General features: G+C 36.0%; 1 protein-coding gene across 1 annotated transcript in view; it reads left to right on the plus strand.

Annotated features, from left to right (window-relative positions):
• CFTR (CF transmembrane conductance regulator) overlaps positions 1-15,723 on the plus strand; it is a 199,644-nt gene that overhangs the window by 110,309 nt on the left and 73,612 nt on the right. The window contains exons 12-15 of the mRNA XM_061198249.1: positions 7,208-7,302; positions 9,804-9,890; positions 11,398-12,124; positions 14,224-14,352. Of these exons, the coding sequence (XP_061054232.1) occupies positions 7,208-7,302; positions 9,804-9,890; positions 11,398-12,124; positions 14,224-14,352 (1,038 nt within the window). The remainder of the gene's footprint in view (positions 1-7,207; positions 7,303-9,803; positions 9,891-11,397; positions 12,125-14,223; positions 14,353-15,723) is intronic.

Consider the following 15,723-nt stretch of genomic DNA (forward strand, 5'->3'; position numbering starts at 1 on the left):
TCAGAGTACACCCAGAACTGTCTGTAAATGACAAAAGACTTAAAAATGACCACGGTAAGAGATTTGATGAAAGTTCATAATAATGCAGTTGACAAGAAAATTAGTTATTTCTGAGATATACATTTTAAAGTAATAACTAGGATTATGACTTATAACATTATACCAGAACATATAAGATTTTTAGAAATTTCATGTAATGTCTGAAACATTTATATTAACATATTTCCATACAAATAACCCAATGAAAGTTTAGTATTAGTTGTTTTGTTTGTTTGTTTGTTTATACTGCAGGTTCTTATTAGTCATCAATTTTATACACATCAGTGTATACATGTCAATCCCAATCGCCCAATTCAGCACACCACCATCCCCACCCCACCGCAGTTTTCCCCCCTTGGTGTCCATATGTCTGTTCTCTACATCTGTGTCTCAACTTCTGCCCTGCAAACCGGCTCATCTGTACCATTTTTCTAGGTTCCACATACATGCGTTAATATACGATATTTGTTTTTCTCTTTCTGACTTACTTCACTCTGTATGACAGTCTCTAGATCCATCCACATCTCAACAAATGACTCAATTTCGTTCCTTTTTATGGCTGAGTAATATTCCATTGTATATATGTACCACAACTTTTTTATCCATTCGTCTGTTGATGGGCATTTAGGTTGCTTCCATGACCTGGCTATTGTAAATAGTGCTGCAATGAACATTTGGGTGCATGTGACTTTTTGAATTATGGTTTTCTCTGGGTATATGCCCAGTAGTGGGATTGCTGGGTCATACGGTAATTCTATTTTTGGTTTTTTAAGGAACCTCCATATTGTTCTCCATAGTGGCTGTATCAATTTACATTCCCACCAACAGTGCAAGAGGGTTCCCTTTTCTCCACACCCTCTCCAGCATTTGTTGTTTGTAGATTTTCTGATGATGCCCATTCTAACTGGTGTGAGGTGATACCTCATTGTAGTTTTGATTTGCATTTCTCTAATAATTAGTGATGTTGAGCATCTTTTCATGTGCTTCGTGGCCGTCTGTATGTCTTCTTTGGAGAAATGTCTATTTAGGTCTTCTGCCCATTTTTGGATAGGGGTGTTTGTTTCTTTAATATTGAGCTGAATGAGCTGTTTATATATTTTGGAGATTAATCCTTTGTCCGTTGATTCGTTTGCAAATATTTTCTCCCATTCTGAGGGTTGTCTTTTCGTCTTGTTTATGGTTTCCTTTGCTGTGCAAAAGCTTTGAAGTTTCATTAGGTCCCATTTGTTTATTTTTGTTTTTATTTCCATTACTCTAGGAGGTGGATCAAAAAAGATCTTGCTCTGATTTATGTCAAAGAGTGTTCTTCCTATGTTTTCCTCTAAGAGTTTTATAGTGTCCAGTCTTACATTTAGGTCTCTAATCCATTTTGAGTTTATTTTTGTGTATGGTGTTAGGGAGTATTCTAATTTCATTCTTTTACATGTAGCTGTCCAGTTCTCCCAGCACCACTTATTGAAGAGACTGTCTTTTCTCCATTGTATATCTTTGCCTCCTTTGTCATAGATTAGTTGACCATAGGTGCGTGGGTTTATCTCTGGGTTTCTATCTTGTTCCATTGATCTATGTTTCTGTTTTTGTGCCAGTACCATATTGTCTTGATTACTGTTGCTTTGTAGTATAGTCTGAAGTCAGGGAGCCTGATTCCTCCAGCTCCGTTTTTTTCCCTCAAGACTGCTTTGGCTATTCGGGGTCTTTTGTGTCTCCATACAAATTTTAAGATGATTTGTTCTAGCTCCGTAAAAAATGCCATTGGTAATTTGATAGGGATTGCATTGAATCTGTAGATTGCTTTGGGTAGTATAGTCATTTTCACAATGTTGATTCTTCCACTCCAAGAACATGGTATATCTCTCCATCTGTTGGTATCATCTTTAATTTCTTTCATCAGTGTCTTATAGTTTTCTGCATACAGGTCTTTTGTCTCCCTAGGTAGGTTTATTCCTAGGTATTTTATTCTTTTTGTTGCAATGGAAAATGGGAGTGTTTCCATAATTTCTCTTTCAGATTTTTCATCATTAGTGTATAGGAATGCAAGAGATTTCTGTGCATTAATTTTGTATCCTGCAACATTACTATATTCATTAATTAGCTCTAGCAGTTTTCTGGTGGCAGTTTTAGGATTCTCTATGTATAGTATCATGTCATCTGCAAACAGTGACAGTTTTACTTCTTCTTTTCCAATTTGTATTCCTTTTATTTCTTTTTCTTCTCTGATTGCCGTGGCTAGGACTTCCAGAACTATGTTGAATAATAGTGGTGAGAGTGGACATCCTTGTCTCGTTCCTGATCTTAGAGGAAATGCTTTCAGTTTTTCACCGTTGAGAATGATGTTTGCTGTGGGTTTGTCATATATGGCCTTTATTATGTTGAGGTAGGTTCCCTCTATGCCCACTTTCTGGAGAGTTTTTATCATAAATGGGTGTTGAATTTTGTCAAAAGCTTTTTCTGCATCTATTGAGATGATCATATGGTTTTTATTCTTCAATTTGTTAATATGGTGTATCACATTGATTGATTTGCGTATATTGAAGAATCCTTGCATCCCTGGGATAACTCCCACTTGATCATGGTGTATGATCCTTTTAATGTGTTGTTGGATTCTGTTTGCTAGTATTTTGTTGAGGATTTTTGCATCTATATTCATCAGTGATATTGGTCTGTAATTTTCTTTTTTTGTAGTGTCTTTGTCTGGTTTTGGTATCAGGGTGATGGTGGCCTCATAGAATGAATTTGGGAGTGTTCCTTCCTCTGCAATTTTTTGGAAGAGTTTGAGAAGGATAGGTGTTAGCTCTTCTCTAAATGTTTGATAGAATTCACCTGTGAAGCCATCTGGTCCTGGACTTTTGTTTGTTGGAAGATTTTTAATCACAGTTTCAATTTCATTACTTGTGATTGGTCTGTTCATATTTTCTACTTCTTCCTGGTTCAGTCTTGGAAGGTTATACCTTTCTAAGAATTTGTCCATTTCTTCCAGGTTGTCCATTTTATTGGCATAAAGTTGCTTGTAGTAGTCTCTTAGGATGCTTTGTATTTCTGCGGTGTCTGTTGTAACTTCTCCTTTTTCATTTCTGATTTTATTGATTTGAGTCCTCTCCCTCTTTTTCTTGATGAGTCTGGCTAATGGCTTACCAATTTTGTTTATCTTCTCAAAGAACCAGCTTTTAGTTTTATTGATCTTTGCTATTGTTTTCTTTGTTTCTATTTCATTTATTTCCGCTCTGATCTTTATGATTTCTTTCCTTCTGCTAACTTTGGGTTTTGTTTGTTCTTCTTTCTCTAGTTTCTTTAGGTGTAAGGTTAGCTTGTTTACTTGAGATTTTTCTTGTTTCTTTAGGTAGGCTTGTATAGCTATAAACTTCCCTCCTAGAACTGCTTTTGCTGCATCCCATAGGTTTTGGATGGTTGTGTTTTCATTGTCATTTGTCTCTAGATATTTTTTGATTTCCTCTTTGATTTCTTCAGTGATCTCTTGGTTATTTAGTAACGTATTGTTTAGCCTCCATGTGTTTGTGTTTTTTACGTTTTTTCCCCTGTAATTCATTTCTAATCTCATAGCGTTGTGGTCAGAAAAGATGCTTGATATGATTTCAATTTTCTTAAATTTACTGAGGCTTGATTTGTGACCCAAGATGTGATCTATCCTGGAGAATGTTCCGTGCGCACTTGAGAAGAACGTGTAATCTGCTGTTTTTGGATGGAATGTCCTATAAATATCAATTAAATCTATCTGGTCTATTGTGTCATTTAAAGCTTCTGTTTCCTTATTTATTTTCATTTTGGATGATCTGTCCATTGGTGTAAGTGAGGTGTTAAAGTCCCCCACTATTATTGTGTTACTATCAATTTCCTCTTTTATAGCTGTTAGCAGTTGCCTTATGTATTGAGGTGCTCCTATGTTGGGTGCATATATATTTATAATTGTTATATCTTCTTCTTGGATTGATCCCTTGATCATTACATAGTGTCCTTCCTTGTCTCTTGTAACATTCTTTATTTTAAAATCTATTTTATCTGATATGAGTATAGCTACTCCAGCTTTCTTTTGATTTCCATTTGCATGGAATATCTTTTTCCATCCCCTCACTTTCAGTCTGTATGGGTCCCTAGGTCTGAAGTGGGTCTCTTGTAGACAGCATATATATGGGTCTTGTTTTTGTATCCATTCAGCAAGCCTGTGTCTTTTGGTTGGAGCATTTAATCCATTCACGTTTAAGGTAATTATCAATATGTATGTTCCTATGACCATTTTCTTAATCGTTTTGGGTTTGTTTTTGTAGGTCCTTTTCTTCTCTTGTGTTTCCCACTTAGAGAAGTTCCTTTAACATTTGTTGTAGAGCTGGTTTGGTGGTGCTGAATTCTCTTAGCTTTTGCTTGTCTGTAAAACTTTTGATTTCTCCATCAAATCTAAATGAGATCCTTGCCGGGTAGAGTAATCTTGGTTGTAGGTTCTTCCCTTTCATCACTTTAAGTATATCATGCCACTCCCTTCTGGCTTGTAGAGTTTCTGCTGAGAAATCAGCTGTTCACCTTATGGGAATTCCCTTGTATGTTACTTGTCGTTTTTCCCTTGCTGCTTTCAATAATTTTTCTTTGTCTTTAATTTTTGCCACTTTGATTACTATGTGTCTCTGCGTGCTTCTCCTTGGGTTTATCCTGTATGGGACTCTCTGCACTTCCTGGACTTGGGTGGCTATTTCCTTTCCCATGTTAGGGAAGTTTTCGACTATAATCTCTTCAAATATTTTCTCTGGTCCTTTCTCTCTCTCTTCTCCTTCTGTGACCCCTATAATGCGAATGTTGTTGCGTTTAATGTTGTCCCAGAGGTCTCTTAGGCTGTCTTCATTTCTTTTCATTCTTTTTTCTTTAGTCTGTTCCACAGCAGTGAATTCCACCATTCTGTCTTCCAGGTCACTTATCCGTTCTTCTGCCTCAGTTATTCTGATATGGATTCCTTCTAGTGTAGTTTTCATTTCAGTTATTGTATTGGTCATCTCTGTTTGCTTGTTCTTTAACTCTTCTAGGTCTTTGTTAATCATTTCTTGCATCTTCTCAATCTTTGCCTCCATTCTTATTCCAAGGTCCTGGATCATCTTCACTATCATTACTCTGAATTCTTTTTCTGGAAGGTTGCCTATCTCCACTTCATTTAGTTGTTTTTCTGGGGTTTTTTCTTGTTCCTTCATCTGGTATATAGCCCTCTGCCTTTTCATCTTGTCTATCTTTCTGTAAATGTGGTTTCTGTTCCACAGGCTGCAGGACTGTAGTTTTTCTTGCTTCTGCTGTCTGCCCTCTGGTGGTTGAGGCTATCTAAGAGGCTTGATGGGAGGCTCTGGAGGTGGGTAGAGCTGACTGTTGCTGTGGCGGTCAGAGCTCCGTAAAACTTTAATGCACTTGACTGTTGATGGGTGGGGCTGGGTTCCCTCCCTGTTGGTTGTTTTGCCTGAGGCAACCCAACACTGGAGCCTACGGGGTCTCTTTGGTGGGGCTAATGGCAGACTCTTGGAGGGCTCACGCCAAGGAGTACTTCCCAGAACCTCCGCTGCCAGTGTCCTTGTCCCCACGGTGAAACAGAGCCAGCCCCCGCCTCTGCAGGAGACCCCCCAACACCAGCAGGTATGTCTGGTTCAGTCTCCCCCAGGGTCACTGCTCCTTCCCCTGGGTCCCGATGCACACACTATTTTGTGTGCGCCCTCCAAGAGTGGGGTCTCTGTTTCCCCCAGTCCTGTCGAAGTCCTGCAATCAATTCCCACTAGGCTTCAAAGTCTGATTCTCTATGAATTCCTCCTCCCATTGCCGGACCCCCAGGTTGGGAAGCCTGACGTGGGGCTCAGAACGTTCACTCCAGTGGGTGGACTTCTGTGGTATAAGTGCTCGCCAGTCTGTGAGTCACCCACCCAGCAGTTATGGGATTTGATTTTACTCTGATTGCGCCCCTCCTACCGTCTCACTGTGGCTTCTCCTCTGTCCTTGGACGTGGGGTATCCTCCTTGGTGAAGTCCAGTGTCTTCCTGTTGATGATTGTCCAGCAGCCAGTTGTGATTCTGGTGCTCTTGCAAGAGGGAGTGAGAGCACGTCCTTCTACTCCGCCATCTTGGTTAATCTCCCTCGGAAGAGTATTTTTAATAGAGGGAGAGAGAAGAAGGTGGTAACAAAAGAAAAGAGAAGATGTATGGGGGTGAGAAAAGAAAAGACAAAGAACTTGTTTTGAATTAAAGAGAGAATCCTATCCATCCAACTCGTCACATTCTCAAGTCTCAGGGCAAACCTCACCTATTCCAGAACGCCTTATAGCATTTTCTATCTACTTTACAATACTTCTATATTCTGAACAATTAATTTGCCAATTAATTGCATATTGTTTTATTCTCTTAAAATGGTTAATTGATTCTTTGGGATGGTTTTTAGCTTTCTCCAGGATTATGGCTTATTTTCCAAGTTAGACTTACAATGACTGCAATTTGAAGATTATTTTTTATAAATTCTAATCTTTTACAATGTCTAGCATGGTTGTTGCCACAGAGTTCGTTAACTGGAGAAGGGATGACAGGACACGTGTGGCAGGGAGGTGACAGGAGAGACAGAGCGGATGGGGAGAGGACATAAGAATGAGGTGGGAGGATGGATGAGGGAGAAAGCTGTGTTGTTTGGGTGGGTAGGTGAGAGAAGTGTGGAAAAGAGGTGCCTTGTGCCCCTGGTCACTGAATATGCTTAGATACTGCAGGGAGCTGTAAATGGTATTCTTTTAGTTTCTCTTATTAGGAGGTTTATTCATCTTTGGGGATTTCCTTTTAAAGGAGTGAATATAAATTGAAAGGAAGTGCACTTTAGCACATTAATAGCACTTGGGTTTGTAAAATGGTCAATGGATGATATACACACGTCTTTACGTATCATAAATATGCATATGCTTTACTTTCTGATATTTTCCAATTCTTATTTAATTATCATAAATAACATTTGAAAAATTAAAGAAAGTTTTCTTTATAAAATTTCAACAACATTTTGAGCAATTGAAATGCATTTAAAATAACTGAGATGCGGTGTTCACAATTTCTGCTGTGGTTAAAGCAGAAGTCTGATATACGATTGCATTTGAAGGAAAATGTACCTTTCAAATTCAGATCCAACATACTGACAATTCCTCTCTGTCTATTTTTGATAACAGGACATCTCCAAATTTGCAGAGAAAGACAACATAGTTCTTGGAGATGGTGGAATCACATTGAGTGGAGGGCAGCAAGCAAGAATTTCTTTAGCAAGGTGAATATCTGATTATTGGTCCAGCGAGCATTTGTTGTAAATATCATGCATGTAAAAAATTATAGATGATTCTCTATTTCTTTATATTCTGTTTCCGGAATTGAAAAGTGCCCGGGATCTTATAGGTAACAGGTTAAGAATAACCTTTAAGAACTATAGTTAATGATATAGTATTCACGTCTGATAAAGCTGATGGCTTTTTAAAAATGCATAGCCTTATGTTGGTGTGTGTGTTTGTTTGCCTCATGATATGATTTACTACAAATGGAAAACCCTGGCACTCTGCCTAGCAGAGTGAAAGAGAAGATGTAAATTTTTATTTGGTCCTTCATACAGTTCCTTGCTTGCCCCATCCCAAAATGTACACACCTGCTCTAGGCTTCTGTTTATGCTTCTTGGTTTAGATAAACATAAATTTTCAAAATTTTCAACATAACTAATTAATCTCATGACAGAAATAGCAGGGCAAATGATGTCACTTAGCTTAAAGTCTGTAATCTTTAAAGAAAAATAAGTAGGACAAGCACATCTAATATAGTGAGGGCTATGGTGGTCCCTTGGTGGAGACATTCTTGGTCTAAGCATTTTGAAGTGTCAAAGGGAAGTGTATATATATGTATAGTTAATTTGTGTCAAGAAGAAACCTTTGTGGTTAAATTGTAACTGTCAGTTTAAAAAATTATTGGTGATGTGGTATGGCAAATGTTACTCCAGTTTTATATGAACAAAATTCTTCTTACTGTGTTGCCGAAGTTGTTAGCAAGAAATCACCTTGACCTATTGATATTTTGGCTTATTTCCCTTACTTTCTTGTGCTTTCAAAAGCTGGGACAGGAAACTAACTCACTGAGCACGTACAGTTGCCTAGTACTATTCTGGGTTGGGTGTGCATGAGTACATGTGTAATTTTACTTAATCCCCATATCACTCTGCTAAAAAAGGATTGTTCTCCCCAGTTTATAGAAGAGATAATGAGATAAATGAGAAGGTTAGATCTTAACTTGCCAAAATCCACACTGGGAAATTCTAGGGTTACAGTTTGAACCAGGTCGTCTTGACTCTACATTAAACCACGCCTTGATCTTGGGATTACAATGTCAAGTAATAAATCAATAGATATGGATAATTCACAGACAAAATAATAGTTTCTAAATAACTGAAAGTTGATTAATCTGTGAGCCAAAGTAAGACTTGTCTTAAACGTTTCATTTCAAATTTAGGTAGGATATGCTCTATGGCTTCAGGCATTCAGTATAGAATTGAGTTTGTATTTACCAGTTGAAGATTCAGTTTTATTATAAAATGCACACAGTTTGAGGCATTAAAGAAAATAATTGTTTATTGCTATTCTGATCTGAATGTGTCATATGTTGTCCATTTGGGGGTGATGAATATGTTATTTCTGATCTCTTGAGAAACTGTGGTCATAGATGCGTAGGAGAGAGAGAAGAGCTGAGTAAGGGAAGGAAGCCCTCAAGGGTACATTTCGATGGGGGACTTTTGTCTAGTTCTTACGTGTTATCTTCAAAAATAATTTACACTGCAAAGGTTCTTCTAGATTTTCACTTTGACTTTTTGTCATTTCTGTTTTTTAATTATTATTATTATTATTACTTCTCTTAGTTACCTGCTGACTAAACACAGTTTCCTTTTTTACAGAATTATACATAAACACTGAATGCTATGTGACTGGCACAGGCATAGGGTACTAACAACCACAGCTGAAAACATTTAAATGTTATGAAGAAGTTGCCTCACTTCCGTTCATATGGGACCATATCTTCTTCTTATTACTGTCCTAAGATCAACTTAATGAAGATTTTACTTGCTCATAAAATTTTATTTTTTAACTTAGAAAATAGTAAAATTTTCTAAAATTTTATAATATAAAACAATATGGGTATACATTTTCATTGCAAATTTTTCATCCTTCACTTGTGTGGAATTTTTAAGAGTATGGTCCAGAAACTAAGACTATAAGGACCAAAGAGCAATATCAATCATACAGCCGTAACAACACTGCTATCAATTTGTCGGTAACAGTCAACACTGGAAAAATATTAAAAAAATAATTTCACATAAGTGCTGCAATTTAGGTGCTGTCTCTGACATTTTACAGGTTTGAAACAGTCTATTCTTCTTTGTTTCCCACCAAAATGCAAGACCTTTGAGGGCAGAGCTTGTGTAATTTTTACCATTGTATTCCCAGCGTGTGGCATAGTGCTTGGCTGTAAATAGAGACTATTGTTAAAAGGTTTTCTTTTTCTTTTTTAAGGTAATACTTAAAATTGTATGTGTGGTGTGATTCAGTTTGTAACTTTTGTAACTTCAAGTGTATGTCACTTATATTTAGCAAAACCACTTCAGCAGTTTTTGGAGTATTGTGAAAAGCCATAAAAATCACATATGACTTATCTTTTTGTTCTTCACTTAAAATCATCTATACCAGAAGACATGGGAAATATTGAAGGAATCTAATTTCATTTCCATTTTCTTTTTAGAGCAGTATACAGAGATGCTGATTTGTACCTATTAGACTCTCCTTTTGGATACCTAGATGTGTTAACAGAGAAAGAAATATTTGAAAGGTATGTTCTTTGAATAACATATTCATGCTAAAAGACAAGAAAGAACAACTATACCACCATAGGCTGCATATTATTCCTTGGGAAATATGTCCACCATCATTGTGACTCAGAATGGCAGAATGTAATGTAGCCACTTATTCAAATCTGATCTTCCCTCCACGGTCAAGATTAAAGATCACGTCCACTTTTCTGTCCACCTTATGCTGAACCAATTTTTCCCATTATTACTTTAACAATCACTATTTATGTAGTTTTTATAGTATTATTGTCTTGTGACATAGCTTATATTATTTTAATTGATTATTATACTTAAATTTTTCATTCACATTTTTCGTGTTAGTATTTTATCTTATCTCCTCCTTAGGTAGTAAACTTCTTAAGGAGCCAGAGAAACTGAATGTTTTAATGTTTTAATATAGGTGAATGCTCAGACTATTCATCTACCTCAATACCTCCTTCAGAACCTTCTCCTCAGTCACACAAAGCTCAGGGTATACATTTCATTGGAGCTCCCATTAGGGCTCAACGTATGTGAAGTTCCTAACAGGAACAGTTAGTTATATAACTTGATTTTAAGGTTTCAAAATGATTTCATAGACTATAAAGTAGTTTATTAAGAGAATTATCATGATTCATTTTAATCAATAAGGATGTAGACTGTGTGTGTATAAAATGGCCATATTATTCCTAGAAGCACCTTTCCTAGAATTTAGCAAAATTTAATGCCTATGATACTATTTTTATAATCCTGTAACTATAAGTACCTTCTTACCAATATAAACTTTGCTAGTTATGTTAGTATGTTAGAGTATAGACTAGAATGATGCCTCTTTCTATCAGTATATAATATAAAATGTTTTAATGCCAAAAAGAAATTGGTCTCCCTTAGATGGTTCTAGTCAGAATTTACTTCTAGACTTAGAGGGAAGTTTTGTTGGAGGAGGATCAAATTTATTATCCAATTCTCAGGTTTATCGTTGTTGTGTGTTTAACAAATCAAATTAGTCTTAATATAAGCTCTTGAGGACAAAACTGGTGGTCAACTTAAAATATAAAAGGAAATGAGTAGAAAATTTAAAGAACAAGAAAGCTCTGACATTTTAGAAGACACGTAGAAATATAAACCCTAAGGAATCTTAAGGTCATCTAATGATTCCCTCATTTTCTAGATGAATCAGCCATGACCCAGAGGGTAACCAGTTCGTTCAAAGTCAAATGTTTATTTAATATCAGATATTTAATTTCATTCTAGGTCTGTTAACACTCAACTTTATAATGTAGCATACTATAATAATTCAATAATACAGTATTGCATGCCATAATAATTCAAGAAGTGCAAATTAGTTACTATTGAATATTTACTTTTAAAATTATTTTAAGTATTATAACATTGTATGATAGAGGTTTTATATAAGAATAGGTTAATAAAATGTTAAAATGCAATATATATACTATTGTAATAAATTGTTTATAAAATTAATATTTATATATTTTTATATTCTTAAAGCTGTGTCTGTAAATTGATGGCTAACAAAACTAGGATTTTGGTCACTTCTAAAATGGAACATTTAAAGAAAGCTGACAAAATATTAATTTTACATGAAGGTAGCAGCTATTTTTATGGGACATTTTCTGAGTTACAAAATCAACGGCCCGACTTCAGCTCCAAGCTCATGGGACATGACACTTTTGACCAGTTTACTGCAGAACGAAGAAATTCAATCATAACTGAGACTTTACGGCGTTTCTCAATAGAAGGAGATACTTCTGTGTCCTGGAATGAAACGAAAAAGCAATCTTTTAAACAGACTGGAGAGTTTGGTGAAAAAAGGAAGAACTCCATTCTCAATTCAATCAGCTCTATGAGGAAATTTTCAATTGTACAGAAGGCTCCATTACAAATGAATGGCATCGAAGAAGATTCTGTTGAGCCTTTAGAGAGAAGACTATCTTTAGTTCCCGGTTCTGAACTGGGAGAGGCGATCCTGCCTCGGAGCAACATGATCAATGCTGGTCCCACATTTCAGGGACGAAGGAGGCAGTCAGTCCTGAACCTTATGACCTGCTCCTCAGTGAACCAAGGTCAAAGCATTCACCGAAAGACAGCAACATCCACACGAAAAATGTCATTGGCCCCTCAGGCGAGCTTAACTGAAATAGATATATATTCAAGACGGTTATCTCAAGATACTGGCTTGGAAATAAGTGAAGAAATTAATGAAGAAGATTTAAGGGTGTGTATAAGTAATCAGTGTGGTGTTTCCGTTTTTTCCTTTCTTTTTTTTCTTTTGGCCACAAAGAGTGGGATGTAATACATACTATGTAGCAAAACTTACTCAAATTTGAGTTTAGGATGAGGTTTATTTTTAAGATTCCCAAAGTCCAAAGTATGTAAATTATGTAAGCAACTTCGAAATGTGAAAGAATCAACTATTTCCTTTTGTGATGTCTCTTACCGTAAGATGTATTGTAAGTCAAAGCAAGGACTAATATTGAGTCCTTTACGAAGCAGTGATAATCATTATTATTAATGAGAAAAATTATGAATTATTATAAATCTGTTTCATTCCCCTCCTAAAACCTCTGTGGGAAGAGGTGGAGTGAAAACAAATATATAAACAAGTAATAGCTTCAGTTATTGAGAGACAAAGAAATGTTGCTGTATGCAGGTAGCCTCTATAAGGTATATAAACATCTAGTCTCTCAACAGGACTAACATTCTGGCTTATACATCAGTCTTGCCTGAATTTAGTTAATGTGAGCTTTTTTATCGTTTAAATTTGCATTATACATAGGATTTCTGGGCAGGTTTCTTCTTTTTTTTTTTTGAGTAGGAACTCTCTTTTTTTTTTTAATTTTATTTATTTATTTTATTTATTTATGGCTGTGTTGGGTCTTCGTTTCTGTGCGAGGGCTTTCTCTAGTTGCGGCAAGTGGGGGCCACTCTTCATCGCAGTGCGCGGGCCTCTCACTATCGCAGCCTCTCTTGTTGCGGAGCACAGGCTCCAGATGCGCAGGCTCAGTAATTGTGGCTCACGGGCCCAGCTGCTCCGCGGCATGTGGGATCTTCCCAGACCAGGGCTCGAACCCGTGTCCCCTGCATTGGCAGGCAGATTCTCAACCACTGCGCCACCAGGGAAGCCCTGGGCAGGTTTCTTCTAAAGAAGGTATGTGAAATTCAACATATACTAGTGCCAACGTTCAGGTAGAAAGTCTTTTATATTAAGTTCTGAAGAATAAAATGCTTTTATTCTTAAAATAGGAGGCAATAGAAAAGAGGAGGGTTTTTTTTTTAAACTAGAAAAATTCCTTAAGTGCCTTGGATGAAACAGTGTTGTAATAAATTGATACGTTTAATAGCATAGATCAATTAAGAGTAGTGTGACCTTTGGCAAGTCACATGTCATTTAATGTCTCTGGGCCAAAGTTTCTTTGTTTGTAAAATGAGGGAACAGAATAGATGATCTCTAAAATACATACTTTCAGTGTTTCTATAATTTTAAAAAAGGTTTCCTAAAAGATAATTTATCTGTATGGTTTTAATACCAATCCGAATGAATTTCTCAAACCTGATTCTATAAGTTTAATTGTAAAGAACGATCACTTCGACTGATAATAGTATTTATTGATTGCTTCTAGTGTCATGAGCATATTCTTAGAAGGTACCTCTCATTATTCTCATTTATAGATAAGGAAACTAAATTTTAGAGAAGTTCAGCTGCCTGAATTCAAGCAGCTCCTAGGAAGTCAATGATAGAGTCCAGATTCAAATGCAGGTTTACTTGACTTCAAAAATTTTTACATCTAACCAGTGTGTCATATTCCAATTTCCTAGGACCCTTTCTTTGATGTTCTAGTGCTTCTTCTGTGAATTTTGTTGACTTTATAAGAAACAAAACTATCCTTTCCCTTTGAAATATCTGGATTTTCTCTCTTTCAAATTATTGAACTATAGCTCTCAAAGTTAAGTCAAGGACGGTTCTGGGAAGCTTCAGTTTGCTGGTACCATTTATTTGATAAAATGTGTGACACTGTTAAGCATTAAAATGGTAAAATTGTTCAAAAACAGTACAGTTGTTTTATCAGCAATATTACATTCAGAGTTTGAAGAATCGCAGTGTTTCTCATTTTTCAAAAAGCTATGTTGCTCCAGTGGACATTATATTGGCTGTGGAGTGACATCACATGTGTCATTCATAATGGTTTATATTTGTTGAAATTCACTTAGTTTCAAATAGTAATATTCCTTTATTTCCACACATTCAAAATAAAACCACAGTGCTGGTGTGAACCTGTATTGTCTCATTGTAATAACCATGATTCTTTTTTTCAGGAGTGCTTTTTTGATGATGTGGAGAACATACCATCAGTGACTACATGGAACACATACCTTCGATATATTACTGTCCACAAGAGCTTAATTTTTGTGCTAATTTGGTGCTTAGTCATTTTTCTAGCTGAGGTAAGAATTTTCTGTTATTAAACATTAATGTGATTTAAAGTTAAATTAAGAATAGTTTGGAAGGATATATATATATATATATATATATATATACACACACACATGTATAAATGTATATATATACATAAATATAAGTGTATATGTATATATGAAATTTTATATCATATAATGATATGTATAGTTCTTCTATTGATATTTTATTACTTCATACATAGCATATAAAATATACTTAAGCACATATCTCCTATATGAAGAGTTTTTAATTGAGACATTCAAAACCTCAAAGTAGAATGTCTTTATATGAACTGAATTTAAACAATGAAAATTATTCTGTACTAAATATTAAATTCATTTGACTCTAGATATTGCATTATTAAATATGCCAGTGATGAATCACCACCTTTAAAAGACTATTTCCTCACAAAATAAAATAAATATATATTAGTGGCTTAGAAATCATTTTAAACAAGCCTTTCAGAGATTCAAATCACCCATTTGCTTACAGAATTCTTTTGTCTTCAATGCCACCATCATGGTCTCTTTACCATGCTGCTGCTGTCCTTCACATCACCAGGTTAAAATAAAAGAGGGGGGCAGTAGGTCACAAGTTCAGTTCTGCATTAAGGTAAGAGGTTTCTGAAGCTGGTTGGTGAATGAGGTTTTTTTCTAGATCAGGAGCAGCCACTTAAATGCGAAAAGAGGCTTGGCAGAGGATGTCTAGGAGTGAAGTGGCTTTGAGGCTGGATGGAGAATATTTGCCCTCCAATTGTCGAACGGGGGCAGTCGTAACTCAACACCAGCCAAGGACTTCCCATGAGGGGTTTTGGGATCAGTTTCGCTAAACCTTCTTATTTTTCAACATAAGATGAAAATACAGATTTTTTTCTGTAAAAATTTCCCATTTTCAAGTGTGGATAGTTGGTTAAAGTAAAACAAACAAATGAACACTACGTGGGTACAAAAAAACACATCTGTGGATTGGATTCAGCCTGTGAATGACTACTCTAGATATTTATCTCGGAGGATACTGCTGGATGTGTCCTAATATACAGCCTGAATCCAACATAAAGGCCCAGGCTGCCTTCAGGGGAGAAATGACCCAGGTGAAGTACTGCCTCTCCTGAGGGAGTACAATTATATACATACCTGAAACCCAAACTTAAAACTACATCATTGTCTTATTAGGCTGTTTCTAACCTCAGTTAAGAAGTCTACATAAAATATTATCACTCCTCCTTGACCAAGTAAAGTAGTGTAAAATATTAAAGGTATGTACCAAAAGTTGTACATACCACTTCACCTATAAAGTGTTGGTTTCCATTTGATCTTTGAGTTTTGATGATATCTCTTCTTTTGCTCTACTACTATTTT

The sequence above is a fragment of the Eubalaena glacialis genome, chromosome 8, assembly GCF_028564815.1.
Source record: "Eubalaena glacialis isolate mEubGla1 chromosome 8, mEubGla1.1.hap2.+ XY, whole genome shotgun sequence".
Taxonomy (NCBI): Eukaryota; Metazoa; Chordata; class Mammalia; order Artiodactyla; family Balaenidae; genus Eubalaena; species Eubalaena glacialis.